Here is a 21,944-nt window from a genome sequence, read left to right as displayed (position 1 = left end):
ATCTGAAGCTACCCTGCTTGGCTTAGCCACGTGATGCCATGCCCCTGAGACACCTGAGGGATGGAGCCCCCATCCAGTCCTCCCATGGCCACTAAGACCTGTTGTTCTCATCATTGTTCTCAAGGAAACATTTTTTTTTTTTAGTTTTTTAAAAAGATTCTATTTATTTATTTGACACAGAGAGACACAGCGAGAGAGGGAATACAAACAAGACTAGGAGAGGGAAAGCAGGCTTCCCGCAGAGCAGTGAGCATGATGTGGGGCTCAATCCCAGGCCGCTGTGATCATGACCTGAGCCTAAGGCAGATGCCGGATGACTGGCCCACCCAGGTGCCCCTTGTTCCCTGGATCTTGATTAAAATGCCTATGGGGTCTTTGGAGACATGTTCTGGCCTCCAATAGCTGTGTGAGCCTGGCTGCCAATGGTGGTGGAGGGAATAATGACGATAATGATGGTGATGGTGGTGTCTGCTGTTTATTGAGCCAGCAGCAATATGCTAGGTGCCTTCCATATGTTTTCTCACTGAACCCTCAAAAACACCTCTATAACTGAGGCTTATTATTTGTCCCATGGTGCAGATAAGAGCACTGAAACTCAGAGAGGTGATGCTGTTTTCCCAGGGTCACACAGTGGCAGAGATGGGGTTTGAGCTCAGATCTGTCAGATACAAAAACTCATGTTCTTAGATATTTATGATGCATTGCAAGTCATGTCACCCCTGTGAGACTGTTTATTCAATGTATCCAACTGTTACATAAGGACAGGCACCCTTATTGAGCTATTGCTGTCAGGTGAAGATGGGTGTGAGAGTCAGGCTTGGTGCTTGTTCTATGGTGGGCTCTCAGTAAGCATGACTTCCTCCCAGTACTAAGGTCCTGGAGTCCTTTGCTAATTAAGGTGACAAGAGCTTCATCTCCGGATCCTGTCTTACACGGTTTGGAATGTGCTGATATATGTATGTGTATATATAGATATTTAAATTTTCATTTAAATTCAATTTAGTTAACATATAGTGTATTGTTAGTTTCAGAGGTAGAATTTAAGTGATTCATCAGTTGCCTGTAGCTCCCATACGGTGGTATATTTTTGAAAGTAAAGTAGATTTTTAAAAAATGTAAAAAAGTAAAATATAAAAAACCTGAGGAGAACGTAAAGCAAGTATCTTCTTCATCTTTTTCTTCTTCTTCTTCTTTTTTTTTAAGATCTTATTTATTTATTTGACAGAGGGAGAAAGAGCACAGGTAGGCAGAGAGGCAGGCCGAGGGAGAGGGGGAAGCTGGCTCCCCACTGAGCAGGGAGCCCGATGTGGGACTCGATCCCAGGACCCCAGGATCATGACCCAAGCTGAAGGCAGACGCTCAACCGACTGAGCCACCCAGGCCCCTCTTCTTCTTTTTTTTAAGATTTTATTTATTTGAGACAGAGAGAGTGCACAAGTGGGGTGGGGGGAAGAGCAGAGGGAGAGGGAAAAGCTGGCTTCCTGCTGAGCAGGGAGCCCAATATGGAACTCCATCCCAGGACCCTGAGATCGTGACCTGGGTTGAAGTCAGACACTTAACCGACTGAACCACCCAGGTGCCCCAAGCGATTATCTTCTTGTAGAGATAACCGCAGTTGATATTTTTACACTTTCAGAAAGTTTCCATTTTTGTTTTGATCGTTTAGCAAGTTGAGGACCTATTTCCAACTCAGTGCATGTAACTTGGTCTCATTATTTTTAGTGGTAGTTTAATATCCCTTTATTGGAATTCGTATATTTATTTAACAAGTATTTACTGATCCCCTGCTCTGCACTAGGACTTGATGTCGGCGCCATGGATATAGCTCTGAATAAGACTGAGTGGTCTGCTTGTCAGAGAGCTCCCATCTTATACCTAGCAGTCCGTACTTGTGGACATTCAAGTTGTTCTTAGCCTTTTGCATCATAGACAATGGTGCTGTGAGCCCTCTGTGGACCTGTGAGCATTTATCTGAAGCGGCGTTCCTGCCTAGGGTGTTGTTAGGTCAAAGGGTTCACTTGCCTTTAGGATCTTGACAGATGGCATCTGTTGTACTGCTCGAGGGTGTGGTAAGGTGAGATTGTCATGCCCCAGAGTGTGGCAATGCAGGCTCTGTTGGTCAGGCCTGATGCAGGGCCTGCCAGGGGCTGGGAACTATTTATAACCCAGCCTTGCTAGACCAGCAGAACCTTAAAGGTCGCCCCTTCCAGAGCCTGTTAGAATCCCACATCCTCTCCAGACCATCCTTGGCGAGCAGATGGGCAGCCTCAACTTGAAGCTTCACAATACCTACTCAGAGAGGTGGCGCATCAGTGCCCATCATACAGGCAAGGAAACTGAGGCAGAGAGACCTTGGGACTGCCAAAGCCAGAGAGCAGGTGACAGGGCCTGGACTGAAAACTTTGCCTATCACTGTTTCCTGGGCCTATCCCCTTAGTCATACTAAGAACAGCAGCAAAAATAACCACAATGCAGTTTATTGAGGACTTAGTCCGTGCTAGGCAGGGCAAAGTGCTTTATTGGTATTGAGTCTCAGTACCGTGAGAAATGGATCTATTTTACTCCCATTATAAAGATGGAGAAATTGGGGCACCTGGATGGCTCAATCGGTTAAGCAGCAGGCTCTTGATTTCTGCTCAGGTCATGATCTCAGGGTCATGGGATCAAGCCCCGTGTTGTTCTCTGGGCTCAGCACAGGGTCTGCTTGAGATTCTCTCTCTCCTCCTCCTCTTTCCTCCTTCTCCTCCCCTCCTCCCTGCTTGCACATGATGTCTCTCTCTCATTCTCTCTAAAAAAATAAAATAAAATAAAAAAAATCTTTAAAGATGAAGAAATAGAAGGTCACAGAAGTCAAGTCACTTGTTCACTTGTCCAAGGTCACTGAGCGAAGAAGTTATACCCAAACCTGCCTCATTCCAGAGCCCGCATTCAATGTTTTCTCTCCAAAATGAGAAGCCCCAGTTCTGTCTAAATTCATTCATTGAACAAATATCATACTTATTGATTACCTAGTATATATGTCAGGTACTATACTAGATTCTGGGGTACCCTAGTGCATAAGAAAGCAAGTCCCTGCTCTCATGGAACTGACATTTTGGCTGGAGGAGAGAGACTCTAGCCTAGTAAACAATTGGATCTTGGGTCACGTGATTTCGGCCAGGGCCAAGTAGGTGAGTGCCCACTGAACAGACAAGGGACAGCTTGAGCTTAGAGGACGGGCTTTAGTCAAGACTCAAAGCCAGGACGTTCAGTCACAAGCACTAGTGAACACTGGGATAAGTACTGGGGATCCTGGTTGAGCTAAAACGGATGTGTCCCCTTCTCTCGGCAGCGCATTTGCTCCTCCCAGTTGTCCTGGGCCAGGTGAATGATCCTGCCCTGTTTCAGTTCCTTGTGTTCCCGGGGGAGTCTTTTTCCTGGATCCTTGGGGCCAGGCCTGGGTCCTGTCTCTTCTTGGCAGAGCTATAAGGGAACGGGGGCCTCTGGAAGGGGCAGGGTGTCCTACGTTTGTGTGTCTTAGCTTCCCTGAGGAGGAAGGATCCAAGTGTCACTGCTTCACCAGGCTCCTGGGTCAGGGGCTTGGCTGGGGAGGGTGTGGATACCAGCTGGGCTTATCTTTGGAGTTTCAAGAATGCTGACCACAGGGCCATCAGTCCTCAGGCCACTGCCTTTGGCTAGCCCCACCCTGCCTGGGCGGATGACTCAGGCAGAAATCAGAGCAGGCTATTTATGGCCACATTCTGGGGCCCCCTGAACCCCACCCCCACTCTCGGACAAGCCAATTGGTTTGTGAAACCCAAGCCCTGTTTTGGGCATCAGCTTGTGTGCTGTCCATTTATAGTATGTTTCTGTGGGAAAGGAGAAGGAGGACCCAGTTCCGGGACAGCCTGCATGAGCAGGGGCTCCAAGTAGTTTCTCTGGCTTCCAAAGTTGACGAATGTTCATTTGCCAAGCATGTAGCCTAGGGGATCCCTGCTGGATTCTAGGGACACAGAGATGAGTCAGATGAGGTCCATGCCCTCACAGTGCTCCCAGCCTATTGGGGGACACAGACTCCCACACAGACACATAGGAGAGTGGGGTGTAGGGGACTGCAGAAATGATGGGTGTAGTGGATCCAGAGTGGGCATCTGGGAAGGCTTCCTAGAGGGGTGATGGAACTGGCCTGGGCTGTGGCGCCTTCTCTCTCCTGAATGAACCTGTCATACCTTGGCATTCATTTCTCCATTTACAGAACACTGACTCCTGGTTCAACTCCAGTCCATTTTCTGTCCTCTAGGAGCTCCCATTTTGGCGAGAGAGAGCCCCAGCCTACAAACTCTCAGCAGAGTTCTAAGAAGGGCAAGGGTGGCCCATAGGTAAGAAACTCATATTTCTTGAGTGCCTTACCTCTGCCACATGTTTTATATCATCTTATTTAATTCTAACATCTCTCTGGGGGAGATAATGTTATTCCTCTTTTATCGACTTGCAAAACAAGGCCCAGGCAGGTGAATTTCCTTGTCCTTGGTCATGTGGCTAGACAGCACTGGAGCTGGAATACAAATCCAAGATTTGTAAATCTAAGCTATGTATGGAGGTGCCTGGGTGGCTCAGTCAGTTAGGCATCTAACTCTTAATTTCGGTCAGGTCATGATCTCAGAATGGTGAGATCGAGCCCTTTGTCATCCTCGACCCTCAGCACAGAGTCTGCTTGAAATTCTTTCTCCTTCTCCCTAGGCACCCCTGCATCTAGCGCGCGTGTGTGTGCGCACATACACACACATGCACACACACACTCTTGTCTCTCAAATAACTGAATAAAATCTTAAAAACAAAACAAAACAAAACTGTGTACTAAGAGCATTCTGTGCAGAGAGAACGTTTTCAAAAGAGTGCAAGTTTGGACCATCCCAAAGGTCTAAACATTTCTACTTACTTGGTTAGAACTTAGTCATGTGACCACACCTAGCTGCAAAGGAGGCTGGGAAGTGTGATTTTTCTTCCAGGCGGCATGGGCATGGTTCTATAAGCCAGGGGAAACAGGAGAGCATGAATGTTGGCATGCATCCTGAAGAGGCCAGGATCATTAGACTAGAGGGTGAGATTAGGGATGTAGCAGGAGGTGAAGCCAGAGAGGTAGGCAGGGCTCAGGTCCTAGAGAGCCTTGGATTTTGATGGAAGGTGCAGGGGAGCCAGAGCAGGACTTTGTGCAGGGGAGGGGTGTGGCTAGTGACAGCAGGGGGATGTATCAGTTGTATCTCCCCTCCCCATACAGGGTGGGGGGTGGAGAGTGGGGAGGCTGTATTAATCTGGAAGTTTTTGTCCACCAGTAACAGGAACTCAATTCAAAGGGGTTTAGACAGTGAAGGAAATGAGTTTTCCCCAGAAAACCCAAAAGCAACATGGCTACATGGTATATTAGTTTAAGGCCTCACCATCCTAAATGTGTTGACCCCAATCCTTGTGCTCAAAAAGTGACTATCATTGCTCTAGGACCAGCCCCCTCCCAGCAACTTTTAAAGGCTAGAGAGAGGAGAGAAAGGGAAGGGAGTGTACTTTCCTTTACTTCTCATTGGCCAGAATTATAGCATCTGCCCCTTTCTAAACCAATCACAAGGAAGAGGGATGGAAGGATCATGGTTAGCTTTGACCAATCATGATTTTCTTCCTTGTTTGGGAAGAAGCCCAATCTGTGGGGCTCAGGATTCTATTAGCAATGAGAGAAGGGGGGGAATGGTTTGGCTATTAGTTAGGCTGTAATGTGTCCCACCTCCATTGTCCCTTGAGACATAATCCAATAGTCAGTTCTGGGATAAGTCATTGCTGCAATGATGAGGATGAGTCATTGAGTCATTTTTAGTCCTAGTTCCCAAACTTCAGACCTAGACTTAATTCTTTCAAGAAAACCTGCTCTTGTTTTCAGCTTAATTGCTCTTCCAACCCTAGTAGGGTTTGTAACTTCCTCTCACTTTCACTGCTGTTTGCCTTGGATCCTGTCTGAGTCTGAGGGACAGTCTTCTGTGATAGAAATAGCTTCTTATCTGGCTTTTCCAGGGAGCTGGGCCAGTAACTGCTTCCTCACCCCTTCCTGGTTTGTTTGCTCACAGGCAGAATATACTGGTTAGGCTTTGACTGCAAAAGTCAGATGGTTGGCATCTGACTAGATGGCCATGAGGGCATGGTAGTTGAAGGGAGAGGAAGGGAGGCTGCCCAAGGATTAGTAGGCATAAGCACCTCTTAGTAGGGCAGCAGCGGGAGACAGCATAGCTAGGAGAAGAGAGACCAGTACTTGGGTAAGTCTTTTAACCACTATGACATACACCATGTCTTCCCAGTAGCTGATTTTAGGGATGAGGAGACTGCTGCTCATCAGAATTGGGAACAGTCCAGATGCCAGGCAAATGTGGCAGACAATGTTGGTTGCCTGCCTTCCAACTACTTCCCCTTCTTTGTTGCTAACAGAATGCTGATTTTATTGGGTAGAAATATGATCTAAGTCATGACGATTCCCTTTCACTAATGATTTTTCTAGAAATAGGCATGGAGCCCAGTCAGGCCAATGAGATATAAATCTTCATGGGAAAATTTACCTCTCTGATAAGGAGTTTTGAGGAGAAAGCCCTTTGTTCTGCCTATAACCTCCCTGCTTTGGGTTTTGTCATATAAGGAATGATTGGTTTGAGCTGTGGCAGTCATCTTATGGTCATGAGAGGAAGGCCAAGAGACTGGCAGAGAGGCCTGCCCTGAATTCAATGTCATTGAGTTGCTGAACCAATCCTAAAATTGCCTTCCTTTAGATTACTTTTTTAAATAGCATTTTATATTTTATTCTATTTTTAAAAAAATTTTATAGGCTCTAGGCCCAGTGTGGGGCTCATGACCCTGAGATCAAGAGACATGCTCTACTAACTGAGCCAGTCAGGCACCTCTAATAAATATAGCAAGAATGACCAAAATAGGGGCGCCTGGGTGGCTCAGTGGGTTAATGCCTCTGCCTTCAGCTCAGGTCATGATCCCAGGGTCCTGGGATCGAGCCCCACATCGGGCTCTCTGCTCAGCGGGGAGCCTGCTTCCCTTCCTCTCTCTCTGCCTACCTCTCTGCCTATTTGTGATCTCTGTCTGTCAAATAAATAAATAAAATCTTAAAAAAAAAAGGAACGACCAAAATATTTCATTACCAATCAGCCTCAGTGGCTGGGTAATGCATGCTATAGAATACTATGATTGATTTATGATGTCTTCCATGAGCAAGGAATAAAGAAGTGCATATGTTTACCATCCCAGTCCTACCTAAGGCCAGCCCCATACCTGGTACATGGTAGGTACTCAGGAAAACCGACTTGTTTCTAAATCTCTACTCCTATCAGGCTCGTCTCAGATCAAACTTGTCATCATATTGCCTTTCACCTCCAGCTGCCATTGTTAGTGAGATCTTCCTTTTCTAAAAAGGCATGGGTCCAGGCCCCAGTCAAGACTGTTTTGGTTGCAAATATCGTAACTCCTGTTGGGATGGCAGTTCGACTTTCTAAAAGTTTGTTCGTTTGTTTTTAAAGATTTTATTTATTTATTTGACAGACAGAGATCACAAGCAGGCAGAGAGAGAGGAGAAAGCAGGCTCCCCTCAGAGCAGAAAGCCCTATGCAGGGCTCGATCCTAGGACCCTGGGATCATGACCTGAGCTGAAGTTAGAGGCTTTAACCCACTGAGCCACCCAGGTGCCCCTACGGTTCAACTTTCTAAAGGCCAAGTATCAGAAACTGGAGCATTAGCAGGTGATCGACAGCACCTTCCCTCTATCTCTCAACATGTATCTCCACTAATTATCTCTACAAACCAGCTTCCTCCTCTTCTCTGTCCCCACAGCAGAAGGCGGTTGCCCCTGTAGCATTCGTGTTTGTTTAAGACACCAGTCTGGAATCTCTCCCAGTCTCATGTTGGGGAGCCTACTGTGGGTTAGGAGCTCATCTTGGTCCAGCTAGCGTAGCTGGAAGGGCAGGATCACATAGCAGAACATGAATTCATGGGTCGGTTGGGCAGAGAAGTAGATCTGGGCTGTTATTCTAGAACTTCATTGTGGTCACCACTGGCTCCAAGTGCCTAACTGAATTTAATTTAAAAGTAATTAATATTAAATAAAAAAAATCCAGGGGCACCTGGGTGGCTCAGTGGGTTAAGCCTCTGCATTCAGCTCTGGTCATGATCTCAGGTTCCTAGGGAGCCTGCTTCCCCCCCAACTCCTCCCACCTGCCTCTCTGCCTACTTGTGATCTCTGTCTGTCGAATAAATAAATCTTTAAAATAAAATAAGATAAAATTAAAATTCAGTTCCTCATTTATACTAGCTACATTTCAAGTGCTCAATAGCCACATGTGGCTAGTGGCTACTGCATTGGACAGTGTATATATGGAACATTTACCTAAGTGCAGAAAACTCTGTTGGACAGTGCCGTTCTAAAAGGTGTCCACTATACTTACTCAATGATGTTTGGTCAGAGCTAAGAGCATCTATATCGGTTAGGGTACAAGCTATGCTATCGTAACAGGAGATCCATAAAATACTGTGGCTTAAATATAATAGAAGTCCTGGGGCACCTGGGTGGCTCAGTCAGTTGAACATCTGACTCTTAGTTTTGGCTCAGGTCATGACCTCAGGGTTCTGGGATCAAAGCTTGCGTAGGGCTGTGCACTCAGAGAAGAGTCTGCTTGTTCCTCTCCCTTCTCCTCTGCTCCTCCCCTACTTGTGTGCTCTCTCTCTCTCTATTATATCTTTTACAAATATATATAATAGAAATCCTTGCTTTCTTAGGAAACAGACCATGTCTGACATGGCATCTCCAAAGTGTCAGCATCCATTTATTTCTGTTTGGTTGGTCAGCCTTCCTTAGACCGTGGCTCATGACCTCATGGTCAAGATGGCACTTCACCAGTCTGTGTTCCAGCCAGCTCGACCCTGTCAGGGGAACAGAGGAGGAAGGGAAGGGCATGCCTCTTTAACAGGCAGACCTTGGCAGCGGCACACATCCCTTCTGCTCTCATCCTATTGGCCAGACTTGGTCACATAAGTACTCATAGCTATAAGGGAGCCTGGAAAAGGGTCTCAAGCTGGAAGGCTATCTCTATCTTGGAGGACAGTTGGCAGCTGGTCCCACAGGACTATGTCATTCCATACCTCCTCCTTGCAGATAAGCAGGCTGAAGAAATGGAGGCAAACAATGGGTCAGTGGAAGAGGAGTCCCACCTCCTGACTCCTGTCTCAGTGCTCTTTCATTGCCTTGTTGTGGCTGTTGTTGAGTCCCTTTAAGCAGCCATCCCAAAGGTCCAAACACTTCTACTTACTTGGTTAGAACTTAGTCATGTGACCACACCTAACTGCAAAGGAGGCTGGGAAGTGTGGTTTTTCTTCCAGGCGGCATGGGCATGGTTCTATAAGCCAGGGGAAACAGGAGAGCATGGATGTTGGCATGCATCCAGTATTTCTACCACGCTGCCCTGTCAGAGACTTTAACCTAGAGGAGGATAGTGATATGGAACATAAATTAAACTCTTATGAATTAGTGTCAGTTGTGATGTGTGCTGCATGGGAGCCCATGTCATGACAGTAACTGCTGATCTGTCCTCTGACCAGTCAAGTACATGAAGGAGGTCTCACCATATTTTAAGAACTCTGCCAGCGGGACCTCGGTTGGCTGGGACTCGCCTCCTGCTTCACCCCTCCAGCGACAGCCATCTTCCCCTGGTCCCCCACCCCGGGACTTCAGTGATGCCAAACGCATGTCTTTGAAGATGGCATATGTCTCGAGGAGGTGCACCCCCAGTGACCCAGAGCCCAGGTAAGTCTGGGGTGGGGGGGCAACTCAGACAGATATGAGTGGTGGGGCCGAAGGAAAGATGGCGGTGTGTTGCGAGTGACCAGCACAATGCCTGAACATAGTAGGGCTTAAGAAATGTTTGTTTGTTGAACGGGTGTAAGAGTGAAGAGGATGATGGTATGCTTGGGTTCTCTCTTTTTCCTCTGAACAGCTCACATCTGAGGAGGAGCTTGGACTGTAGAAGAGCCCTGGGGTCCAGTCCTGGTTCTCCTTGAACTAGTCCCTTTTCCTCACTGACCTTTAGATTCCCCCCTGGGAAATAAAGTTTCCAGACTCGGTGATCCCCTCAAGTCTCTTCTAACTCTGCTGAGGTTCGTAGATGTCCAGTGACATTCGTGTCAGGGCCGTGGAAAGTTACTGTCCTTCACATATGGGCAGCCCTTACCAGTTCACTGATGGTAAGATTGGTAAGAGCCAACATTATTGAGTGTTTACCATGCACAATTTAATTTAACTCTCGCAGCACCCCTACAAGCAAAGGCCCATTATTTCAGCCCCATTTTGTAGATGAGGACAGAGAGAGGCAGGAACCCGCCCAAGATCACACATCCAGGAAGGGATGGAACTTGCCTCATTCCCAGTAGCCCTCTCTGCTTTAGAAACTGCAGGTGCCTGAGGGATGGTGGCGGTTGACTGGAGAATATGTTGACCGAGTGGGGTATGCAGGATTGGGGGTGGTGTTTACATAGCGTGAGCATAAAAGGCTTGTGCTGTGGGTCCTAGTTACAGCTGAGGTTCAATGCCGGCCGATGTCCAGCGTTGGCCTGGAGATTCAGCATCCAGATGGGCTAGCCCTACCCGCTATCCCAGCTCCAGCCTGCCCCCACGAGGCAAGAGCTGGTGATTCGCAGGTCACTTAAGCTGTTCCATCAAAAGGGCCTTTTGTGTTGGATGAGGGCGAGGTGGTATTAGTCTTTCCCAAGACTGAACATTTAGGTAAATCGTGGTTCCCAGCCTGATCCCAGACATCACCCAAAATATGTGTGTTCATGTGTTTTCTGTTTGTTCACGTGGAGTTGACATGTAAATGCAAGCATTTGTGTGCATATGTGAGCGTTTGCATGGGTATGGGTGTAGTTTTGTGCCCATGTATTTGTGTATGTTTATGTTCATATCCACATGTGTGTATGTGTGCATGCGCATGCTTGACCATGGGCACGTGTGTAACACAGATAACTTGGATATACCTGTGGTTCCTTATCAGTGCTAAATATCCCAGTCAAAGGAATACGATCTGATAACGAAACTGTAATGAAAAATATTTCACACTTTTACCAAGTGTTAGGATCACACTGGGCTGCAAGTATCAGGAAGGCCAGCAAGCAATGGCTAAAATAAAGGGCGGGTTTACTTTTCCACATGTTTGAGAAATGGTTCAGGATCAGCTAATTGGGCTTTTTTCACTCCTCAAGAATGCCCTTAATGAATCAAGCTTCTAGCTTCTTCCTCTGCCATTTTCTTTTTTTTTTTTTTAATATTTTATTTATTTGACAGAGAGAAATCACAAGTAGGCAGAGAGGCAGGCAGAGAGAGAGGAGGAAGCAGGCTCCCTGCGGAGCTGAGAGCCCGACGCGGGGCTCAATCCCAGGACCCCGGGATCATGACCTGAGCCAAAGGCAGAGGCTTTAACCCACTGAGCCACCCAGGCACCCCATTCCTCTGCCATTTTCATTGTGTATTTTCTTCTTAGAGGTAGAATGGTGGTTGTGCCTTGAAGCCTGTGTCCGTATTCCAGGCAGGAAGAAGACAAAAGGCAAAGGAGCTTTTCTCCTGGTATTTTGTTCCTTTGCCGCTAACAAACCATCCTAAAATATAGTGTCTTGAAAGATAACAGTTCATTATTTCTTATAAACCTATAATCTGAGCTGGCTCGGCTGGCCAGTTCTTCTGCTTTTTGTGGTGTCTGCGGGGGCTGGAAGTACAAGATGGCTGCTTCGCCCCCATGGCTGCTGCCTCAGCTAGAATAGTTGGAACAGCCAGGGGCTGGCTAAGCAGTCCTCTTTCCACAAGGCCTTTCTATGTGCCTTATTTGTTCTTCCTCTCAGGGTAGTTGGTCGTAGGGTACTTGGACTTCGTGGTGGCTTGGGAATGGCTGAATGTCACTTCTGTCATATTTTATTTGTCAAACCAAGTTACAAGGTCAAGGAGAAGAGAAAGAAACTTCACCTCTTGATGAGAAAAGTGGACTGTGTGGACAGAGAGGGATGGATTTGGTGGAAGCCATCTTTGGAGAGTAACCACCCCATCTAGGAAAGTTTTCCCTTCAGTTGGGAGGGGATGTCCTTGCCAGAGACTTCTGTCTATGTCTCGTGGTTGGACCTGGTGGCCAGCCCTAGCTGCAAGGGAGGTGGGAATTCAGGTACTTCGCTTCCTAGTTCTGCAGCAGAGGGAGGCAAAGGAGAAGGGGTTGGAATGGGTATCGTGTGAGCCATTCTCCAGTTTCTGTCTCACTTCGTCTGTGACAGAAAGGGCAAAGAGGAGCGAATCTTTCATGTTTCAAACATAACATTTTAAAATCCTTTCCCTGTCACTGCTCCTCTCAGTACCTCCCGGAAACCCTTCCCCCACAATTGTCCACATGGCTTTTTTTCTCCCTCCCTTCTCCCTTCTCCACTCCTCCAGCTCTTTTTATGCAGACTGACTTGGCCTCTCAGTTTCCACGCTCTCCCTCCACCCCCGCCCCCGTTAGTTTATTACTTGCAGCCTGTGCCACAAGGGAGGAGCCAGGAGCTGGCTCAGAGGGAGAATCCTTCTCCTTCGAAACCAGGAGAAAAAAAATAAGATCATGAATCCTCACGCAGTGATTGTGGCTCCTATCACACATGTTTGCATATGTGTTTAATTCGTATGTATATGCATGTGTGTGTATGTGTCATAGTCTCCTGTTCCTAGGCCCTAGGAAGCCCCACTTGTGGCTGGAGTCCCCGCAGGGAGTGTCACTCCCCACCATCTCTTGGATACCCTGTGGTTTCTCCTGGTTTTGCAGAGAATGGGGTTTAGGGCCAAGTTTCAAGGTTGGGCAGCTGCAGCCCAACAGGCTGGTCCTCCCCTCCCCTCTGTTTGTGCCTGCAGGTATCTGGAGATCTGTTCAGCAGATGGCCAAGACACCCTCTTCCTGAGGGCCAAGGACGAGGCCAGTGCAAAGTCGTGGGCAGCTGCTATCCAGGCCCAGGTCAACACTCTGATGCCTTGGGTCAAGGACGAGCTGCAGGCGCTGCTGTCGGCCACCAGCACAGCTGGGAGCCAGGACATCAAGCATATCGGCTGGCTGACTGAGCAGGTGCCTGCTGGGCCAGGCCTCAGTCCCCCACCTTGAGCCCTCCCCTGGACCACATCCTGGGCACCATCCCACTCCATCCTGGCCCTCTGACCGCTCCCTTCCCTGCCCCTCCTCACTGTTGCCTTGCCCCCTGCAGCTGCCCAGTGGGGGCACGGCACCCACCCTGGCCTTGCTGACCGAGAAGGAGCTGCTTCTCTACTGCCATCTACCCCAGACCCGTGAGGCTCTCAGCCAGCCAGCCCGTACAGCCCCCCTCATTGCCACCAGGTATCTGCGGGCAGGCAGGGGTGCCTGTCTCACCCAGAGGTTGGGGGGGTGGTGGTGATATTCTCCATGGGCCTCAGAGCTGGGGGATTCCAGCCTCATTCTGCCCTGGGTTATTTGCCAGGTGACTTGAAGCAAGTCTCTATGTTGTCTGGGCCTTAGTTTCTTTATCTGTAAAATGAGGGCTTGCAAGAGAAGGATGCGAGGTCCCACTAGTCACTCACTACTCTGCCCCAATCTGTGCAGCACGGTTCAGGGGACAGGGAGCTGATCCAACAGTCTGCCCTGAGGGAGTGCCCAGTCTGGTGGGGGAGGCTGCTCTAGGGACAGCCTCCATAGCACAGAGTTTAGAAACCCCTTCTCTCTGCCTGGTCTGATGGACAAGGCTTTAGCAGGAGGTGCTGTTGAGCTGGGCTTTGACGGACGAGTAGAAGTTTGCTATTTCAGAAAGAGTAGAAGTGCATCTTACACAGAGAGAACAACATGGTCAAAGTCACCGAAGTAGTAAGGGCTACAGGGTGTCATGGAGCTCCGAGTGTGCTATAAGCAGGATGTAGACTCTATACAGGAAATGGAGAGAAATGAGGCAGGGAGCTGGCAGGGCCTGATCTTGCGGAAACTCTCCTGCCTGGTTAAGGAATGCAAGTAGCTTTATCTCAAGAGTTGTGGCCCAGTGGAAGGGTTTTAGCCTGGGAGTGAGGTGAGGTGTTTGTGTGTGCGTGTGTATGTTTAATTTAAAAAAATTATTTTTAAGCTTTTAAAAAATATTTATTTTAATTTTTAAAGATTTTATTTATTTATGAGAGAGACAGAGAATGCAAGGGAGAGCAGGAGGAGGAGAGGGGCAGAGGGAGAGGGAGTAGCAGACCACCTCCTCCTTCCCCGCTGGGAAAGAAGCCATATGCAGAGGCTCTATCCCTGAGATCATGACCTGAGCAGAAGGCAGACACTCAACTGACTGAGCCACCATGGTCCCCCTTTATTTATTTATTTTAGAGAGAGAGTAAGAGCGATTGGTGGGGGTGTTGTGCAAAAGGAGAGGGAGAAGGAGAGAGAGAATCTGAAGCAGACTTCCTGTTGAATGCAGAACCCGAAGCAGGGTTTGATCTCACAACCCTGAGATCATGACCTGAGCCGGAATCAAGAGTCTGGTGCTTACCCGACTGAGCCATCCAGGTGCCCCGACTTGGGTTGAGTTTTAGAAGAATTCCTGTGGCTGCCACATGGAAACTGTATTGGAGGGGGTAGGATGGAAGCTGGAGGCTGGTGCAGTCATGCAGGAGAGATGGTGGAGGTGGGTGGAGGCAACAGATGGAGAAGAAAGGCCGCATTTGCATTGGAAGACACATGGGTGGTAAAATTAACTGGGCTTAGTGCTTGCCAGATGGGGAGGGTGAGGGAGGTGTCCAGGATGAATGGATGAATGGGAGGTTTGGAGCTTGTGTCTGGATGAGCAGTGGGACTAGGGGTGGGAGTGCAAAATGGGGAGGCTGGAGCAAGTTGCCGAGTTGAGTGGGGGATGGATAGGGAGTTTGGGTGGGAATCTTGGGGAGTTGTGGGTTTATAGTTCCCGGCTTGAAAATGGGAAACTGGGTATCAGCAGCAGCTCTAGTGGGTAGCTGAAGTTATGAGAGAGAGTGTGTGGAGTGAGGAGCAAAGAGGGCTAGGGGCCGGAACTCTGCGTCTGTTGCCCAGAGAGGGGGAGTGAGTTACCCTAGGTTAACACAGCAAGTGGGAATCAAACCAAGTGCCTGGGCCATTGCTGCTCATATCTCTTCCCCTGGATGGGGCTCCAGCCCATGAGTCAGGAGCCAGATGTCTACCAGGAATAAGCTGGTCATAGATTGTCAAACTAATCAAGGGACTCATTAATTCAGGTCACAAATGTTTATTGAACACCTACTGCATGCCGGGCATTGCTTTAATTGCTGAGAAGGGAGTGGTGAACCAATTAGACAAAAATTTGTATACTAGATGATATTCTAGCAAAAAAGACAAACAAAAACCAAGTGGAGCAAATAAAGAATAAGTATAATTTCTGGTTATCATGATGAAAAGTAAGGCTAGTGAGTGCCAGGGGTGCTATTTTAGACAGGGAGGTCAGGGAAGGCTTCTCAGAGATGACATTTGAGCAAAGATCTGAAGGGAGTGAGGGAGGGAGCCATGCAGGTCATCAGGGAAGAGTGCCCTTGACAGAGGGAACAGCCTGTGCAACGTGATGAGGCAAGAATGTGCTCCGCGTGTTTGAAGACACTAGCATGGGCGGAGTTGAGGGAGCAAGGGAAGGGTGGCAGGAGGTGGGCCCCGTGAGTCTGTCAGGGCACAGCTGGAAGTCCTGTTCACTGATGAGGTGGTAAAGGAGTCACAGGGGCCCTTCCCTGGGTCACCACCCCCATGGCCTATTTCTCCATTGTCTGAGATATCACACTTCGCCCTCCCCCTCCCCCCGACCCCACCACCCCTAGGCTGGTGCACTCAGGTCCCTCCAAGGGTTCGGTGCCCTACGATACAGAGCTCTCTTTTGCCCTGCGCACGGGTACACGTCATGGTGTGGACACTCACCTGTTCAGCGTGGAGTCGCCGCAGGAGCTGGCCGCCTGGACCCGCCAGCTGGTGGATGGCTGTCACCGGGCTGCTGAGGGTGTGCAAGAGGTGTCTACAGGTGGGCTGGGCGGATCTGGGAGTGCCTCTCTGGTGATGAGCCTCTCACCTCCAGAAGCATTCAAACTTCCTTCTGTAGGGTGCTTCAGGAGGGGGATATGAAGTGGGCTTTGGGGTCCCTAGGAGCTCTCTCTTTTGGATGTACAGATACCCCAGTGGGTAGTAAGACTCTTTGCCCTGGGTTTTCTTGCCCCGGCTTTGTGATTCCCCTGGGGTATGGTTGCCAGATAAACCATAGGACACCCACTTAAATGTGAATTTCAGATAAACAACAAATACTTTCTTAGTGTAAATATGTCCAAATTATCCATTGCTTATCTGAAATTCACATTTAACTGGGCAATTCAACAGGTCTCTGAGGTCTCCAAGGGCCCTGCTTGGTGGGTCTCCTGATAACCTTTATGGGGGAGAGGGAGTGGGCCTTCCGAACATGGCAGAGTTTAAGCTTCCCTTTCTACTTACGGTGTTGATGGACGTGGGACCTGAAGTGGGGTAGAGTTTCTCTGAGAGCCTGTTTTTCTGTATTTGAGGATGGGGGCAACTCCATGCGGGGTGAATGTACAGATGGCCTACCAGGCAGTGAGCTCCCTGTCCCGAGTGGTACTCAAGCCCCATTTGTGGCGTCGCTGGCGAGGGTTGGCTGCAGGGCTCATGGTCTCTGAGGGGCCAGCTGTGCCTGTGTCCACGTGCCCCCCCCCCCAACAGCCTGCACGTGGAATGGCCGGCCCTGCAGCCTTTCCGTGCACATCGACAAGGGCTTCACACTGTGGGCGGCGGAGCCCGGCGCAGCCCGAGCCGTGCTGCTTCGACAGCCCTTTGAGAAACTGCAGATGTCCTCGGATGATGGTGCCAGCCTCCTCTTCCTGGACTTCGGGGGTGCTGAAGGAGAGATTGTAAGTGGAGGGGGCGGGAGGCTGTGTTGTCCCAGCGGCCAGGCTGGGTGGGGCTCCTGACCCTTCTTTCCATCCACCCTGCAGCAGCTGGACCTGCACTCGTGCCCCAAAACCATGGTCTTCATCATCCACTCTTTCCTCTCAGCCAAAGTCACCCGACTGGGGCTTTTGGCCTAGAGGTCACTGGAAGCACTCACCCTGAAGAGAGGGTGTCTGCCACCTGGCCTGACCCGGCCCTCCGCTGACTGCCTGCTCACCACTGGGCTGAGAGAAGGGAGTGGAAAGGAATGAGGTTGGAGTCCCAGCCTCTAAGGGAGTCTGGGATGGTCTTGGGACTGGGACCCGGACTCAGGACACAGTGGATCCTGCCTGTGATGGGGTAACCTCCCAGCTGCCCCACCATTCCCCCACCAGTGCCTTTTGCAGAGAGATATTTTGTGTACACAAAAGCCATTCCGAGACTGGGACGTGCCCCTGTGGGGACCCTGACCCCAGACAACAACTGCCGGGCCTCCTAGAGTCCCCTAAGCCACCCTCAGAGGCCTCCTCTGAAGCTGGAGTTCCCTGGGGTCCATGGCAAGAGAAAGAGGAGGAACCTTTCTGTTCATTTCTTCCCTCAGCTCCACCACCTGGGGCATCGGTTTTTCTCTTCATCCTCTCTCCTCCTTCCTCTTGGATAAATAAAGAGCCTGTGAGCACATAGGCAGCCTGGCCTAGTGTTTGTGGTTTGTGCCTTGGCCTCTGGACTCTTTGGTGGCCGCCGTAGTCCCAAGATGGACCAGACCCAGGACTGGGGCTCTTTTCCTGGAGAAGAGCAGACCTTTAACCACAGGGCCATAAAGAAAGTGTATTTGTTATCTATTATTGTGTGACAAATCGCCCCCAAATCTAACAGCTTGAAGTTTATTATTTTTCAGGTTCTGTGGATCAGGAATATGTGAGAGGCTAAGCTGGGATGTTGTGACTCAGGGTTTTTTTAATGAGGTTGCATTCAAGGTATTGGCTGGGGCTGTCCTCATCTGAAAGCTTGACTGGGGCTAGAGGATCTCTTCCCAACATTGCTCACTCATTTGGCTGCTGGCAGGAAGCCCTAGTTCTTTACCCCACAGGCCTAACCGAGGGCTGCTCAAGTACGCTTATGACAAGGCATCTGGCTTCCCCCAGAGGGAGTGACACGGAAGAGAGAGCCAAGAGGAATCGACAATGCCTCTTATGGCCCAGACTCCTACTGTCCATTCTGCTTTATTCTAGTCATTAGAAGGGAGTCACTAAGCCCAGCTGACACTCAAGGGAAGGGAAATTAGGCTCCATTCATTGAAGAAAGGAATGCCAGACAATCTGTGGACCTATTTAAAAACCATCATAGAGGGGCGCCTGGGTGGCTCAGATGGCTAAGTGTCTGCCTTTGGCTCAGGTCATGATCCCAAGGTCCTGGGATCGAGACCCACATCAGGCTCCTTGCTCAGCGGGGAGCCTGCTTTCTCCCTCTGCTGCTGCTCCCCCTGTTTATGCTCTCTCTCTCTCTCTCTTTCTCTCTCCCTGTCAAATATATAAAATCTTAAAACAACAACAACAACAACACATCATAGAGAGCCTCAGGCTCCTTTCCTGTGCGGGAGAGGACACTTGGAACATGCTTTGTGGAATGTTCTTTAGAAGCTGTAATGTGCTGGCTGGATGTGGGTATGCCACATTTATAACTCTCTACTTGCTTGTGCTGTCCAGAAGATCAATGACAGTAATGAGAGCTTATGATTGGAGAGTGCTTGCTCTCTGCCAGGCACTTTGCATACATTTCTTCATTGGATCTTCACCACATACCTATGATCTCCATTTCAAAGATGGAGAAACTGTGATTCAGAGAGGGAAAGTGACTTGCTCAGAGTCACACAGCTCTGAGGCATCTACGCTTGGGTTCAAACCAGGTCTTTCTTGCTTCAGAGCCATGTGCACCTTGGAGACATTCTAGCCCTGCACTATCCATTAGAAATATAATGTGAATCACATGTGTAACTAAACATTTTCTAGTAGCCACATTTTAAAATATAAAAAGGTGAAAATTATTTTTTGTTTTTATTTTATCTTTAAAAATTTTATTTATTTATTTGACAGAGCACAAGCAGGGGGAGCAGAAGTAGGCGAGGGAGAAGCAGGCCCCCTGCTGAGCAGGATGCCCTTTGCTATGTGGGGCTCTGTCCCAGGAGCCTGGGATCATGACCTGAGCCGAAGGCAGATGCTTAACCAGTTGAGCCACCCAGGTTCCCCTTATTTTATTTATATATTTGAGACACAAAGAGAGGGCTAGTGAGAGAGCAGACATATTTTATATATTTGAGACACAGAGAGAGGGATAGTGAGAGAGCAAAAGTGGGGGAAGAGGGAGAAGCAGACTCCCCACTGAGCAGGGAGCCAGATGCAGGGCTTGATCCCAGGACCCCAGGATCATAACCTGAGCCCAAGGCAGATGCTTAAATGACTGAGCCATCCAGGCGCCCTGAGAATAACTTTAATAATGTGTTTTATTTAACTCAATGTGTCAAAAATATCACTTCACATATATAAAAATCTATTGAGATGTTTTACTTTTTCTGAGTACTAATTCTTTGAAATCTGGCGTGTATTTTATATCTATAGCACATCTCTAAGTGCCAAATTTTCATTGGAAATTCTTTTTTTAAAGATTTTATTTATTTATTTTTAGAGAGTGAGAGCATAGGCAGAGGGGGGAACAGAGAGGGAGGGAGGTGCCGGGGAAAGAATCTCAGGTAGACCCCAAGCTGAGCGCAGAGGCCTAAGTGGGGCTGGATCTCGTGACCCTGAGATCATGACCTGAGCTGAAACCAAGAGTGAGATGCTTAACCCACTGAGCCACCCAGGCATCCCAACTAGAAATTCTTGATTTATATTTATATTTCATACAATTTATAGTCAAAGAAAAGTAGATTCACATCCCCAGGTTAGTCCAAATGCACTAAAATTTTCCAATAATTAAACTGAGTGTCAGTTTTTAAACTAAAATGAATTAAACTTAAGGGGTGCCTGGGTGGCTTAGTGGGTTGGGCCTCTGCCTTCAGCTTGGGTCGTGATCTCAGGGTCCTGGGATCGAGCCCCTCATCCGGCTCTCTGTGCAGCAGGGAACCTGCTTCGTCTTCTCTCTCTGCCTGCCTCTCTGCCTACTTGTGATCTCTCTCTCTCTGTGTTGAATAAATAAATAAAATATTTAAAAAATGAATTAAACTTAAGTAAAATTTAGTTCCTCATTCACACCAGTTGCGTGTCAAGTGCTCAGTAGCCACATGTGGCTGGTGGCTGTTGTATTGGACTGAGCAGTTTTAAGCAAAGCCTCCACAGGAGGGAACTGATGACCACATAATGGAGTCACATAACAAGCCAGAGCCTGAGCTATAGTTCTGGAAGCCTGGGGAGACTCAGGTGAGCAGAGATACTCCAGCCTTGCCTGTGCATCTACCCATCTGCCCATCCATCTGTCAATTCATTGTTTATCTGAGAAATATCTAGTGTGTGCCTACTCTGTGCTAGTTCTTGGGGCCAGAGGCTGATTTGCTGAGAGCAAGACAGACAGATTCCCATGCACAGGGAACAGAAATCTAGCAGGATCTCCCACAAGCATATGTGTGGTACAGATTGAGCAGACATGGAAATAGAGGGGCCAGCGAGAACCTGACCTACTCTAGGGGTTTAGGGGAGGTTTCCCTCAGAAGGAGACATGGGAGCTAAAGTTCATCTGAAGGAGTATACTAAAAATCAGCTCCTGGGGCGCCTGGGTGGCTCAGCGGGTTAAAGCCTCTGCCTTCAGCTCAGGTCATGATCCCAGGGTCCTGGGATCGAGCCCCGCATCGGGCTCTCTGCTTAGCTGGGAGCCTGCTTCCTCCCCTCTCTCTCTCTGCCTGCCTCTCTGCCTACTTGTAGTCTCTATCTGTCAAATAAATAAATCTTTAAAAAAAAAAAATCAGCTCCTTCTGCTGTAATGCTATGGGGGAAAAAAAATCCAACCCAACCTCAGTGACCAGAGCCATAAGCATTTATTTTCATGCTCCCAGGACTGCCTGTTGACTGCAACTTGACCTTTATAAGCTGGGCTTGGCTGGGTGACTTTGCTCCAGGCTATGGGTTTGGCTCAAGTCCACTCTGTGATCTTTCTGGAGCCCATGATGAAGGGACACTAGCTCTCAAGGCACTTTCTTTTCTCCTGGCAAGTGACTGGAGTTCAAAGGCAAGCAAATTGCATAAGCATGGTTACATCCTCTGTCTGTGTTATGTCCTCTGTCATTCTATTGGCCAAAACAAGTCCTGTAGCTGAGCCGTCAGTGGGGAAGGGGAAGGGAGGAATAAGAGCTCAGTAACAAAACTATCACCAACCAGTAAGAGGTAGGTGGAAAGGAGAATGGCTTCCCAGGTGAGAGATCCTGGGGTGAGATGGAACAAAGGGGCTTCTAAACTCCTGGAATCTGGAGGGGGGGATTGTTTTCATCACCTTCATTGTCCAAAACACAGCACTGTTTGACTCTACAACATGGCAACTAAAAGTAGAGGCTTAAAAGAATGTGGTTAGATGTTATGGGGAAGGTGGTGGGAAATGGTCCCTGGTTCCCAGGTGGGCTGGTATGTGTGTGGGGCAGGATAGTAGGGGATGTTGGAACAACTGGTGTGTGTGTGTGTGTGTGTGTGTGTGTGTGTTAGGTGGTGCAGCATAACAGAGAACATTCCTCATGCTACCAGCTTCGTACTGTGGGTCATGGAATTGCAGCCTCCTGCCCTGATCACAAAGGGGCAAGGGGACATCTCCCTGTGGGGTTCCTAGGGGAAGGGCCAGATTTGAAAGAGGCAATTCTAAGAGCCCTAGAGACCTGGGTTCAGACCCTGACTTTCCCCTGCTCTCACACTGGAACACTCTCATGCTGGCTTCCTTCCAGGTCTAGAATTCCTCACTTGTGACTTTAAGAAGACTGAGAGTAAAGAGGGAAGGGCCATGATG

General features: G+C 48.8%; 1 protein-coding gene across 2 annotated transcripts in view; it reads left to right on the top strand.

Annotated features, from left to right (window-relative positions):
• The window catches only part of SNTA1 (syntrophin alpha 1), a 28,300-nt gene extending 10,646 nt beyond the window's left edge, over positions 1 to 17,654 (top strand). Inside the window, exons 3-8 of one of the 2 annotated variants that reach the window (XM_045981851.1) lie at positions 9,607 to 9,811; positions 12,923 to 13,130; positions 13,267 to 13,397; positions 15,860 to 16,046; positions 16,761 to 16,948; positions 17,033 to 17,654. In XM_045981851.1, coding sequence (XP_045837807.1) covers positions 9,607 to 9,811; positions 12,923 to 13,130; positions 13,267 to 13,397; positions 15,860 to 16,046; positions 16,761 to 16,948; positions 17,033 to 17,150 — 1,037 coding nt within the window. In that variant the 3' untranslated portion in view covers positions 17,151 to 17,654. Of the gene's footprint in view, positions 1 to 9,606; positions 9,812 to 12,922; positions 13,131 to 13,266; positions 13,398 to 15,859; positions 16,057 to 16,760; positions 16,949 to 17,032 lie in introns of both variants that reach the window. The other variant, XM_045981852.1, reaches the window with a different exon arrangement.
• Positions 17,655 to 21,944: the final 4,290 nt, after the last annotated feature.

The sequence above is a fragment of the Meles meles genome, chromosome 16 (assembly GCF_922984935.1).
Source record: "Meles meles chromosome 16, mMelMel3.1 paternal haplotype, whole genome shotgun sequence".
Classification (NCBI taxonomy): Eukaryota; Metazoa; Chordata; class Mammalia; order Carnivora; family Mustelidae; genus Meles; species Meles meles.
This window is presented reverse-complemented; position numbering and strand designations above follow the sequence as displayed.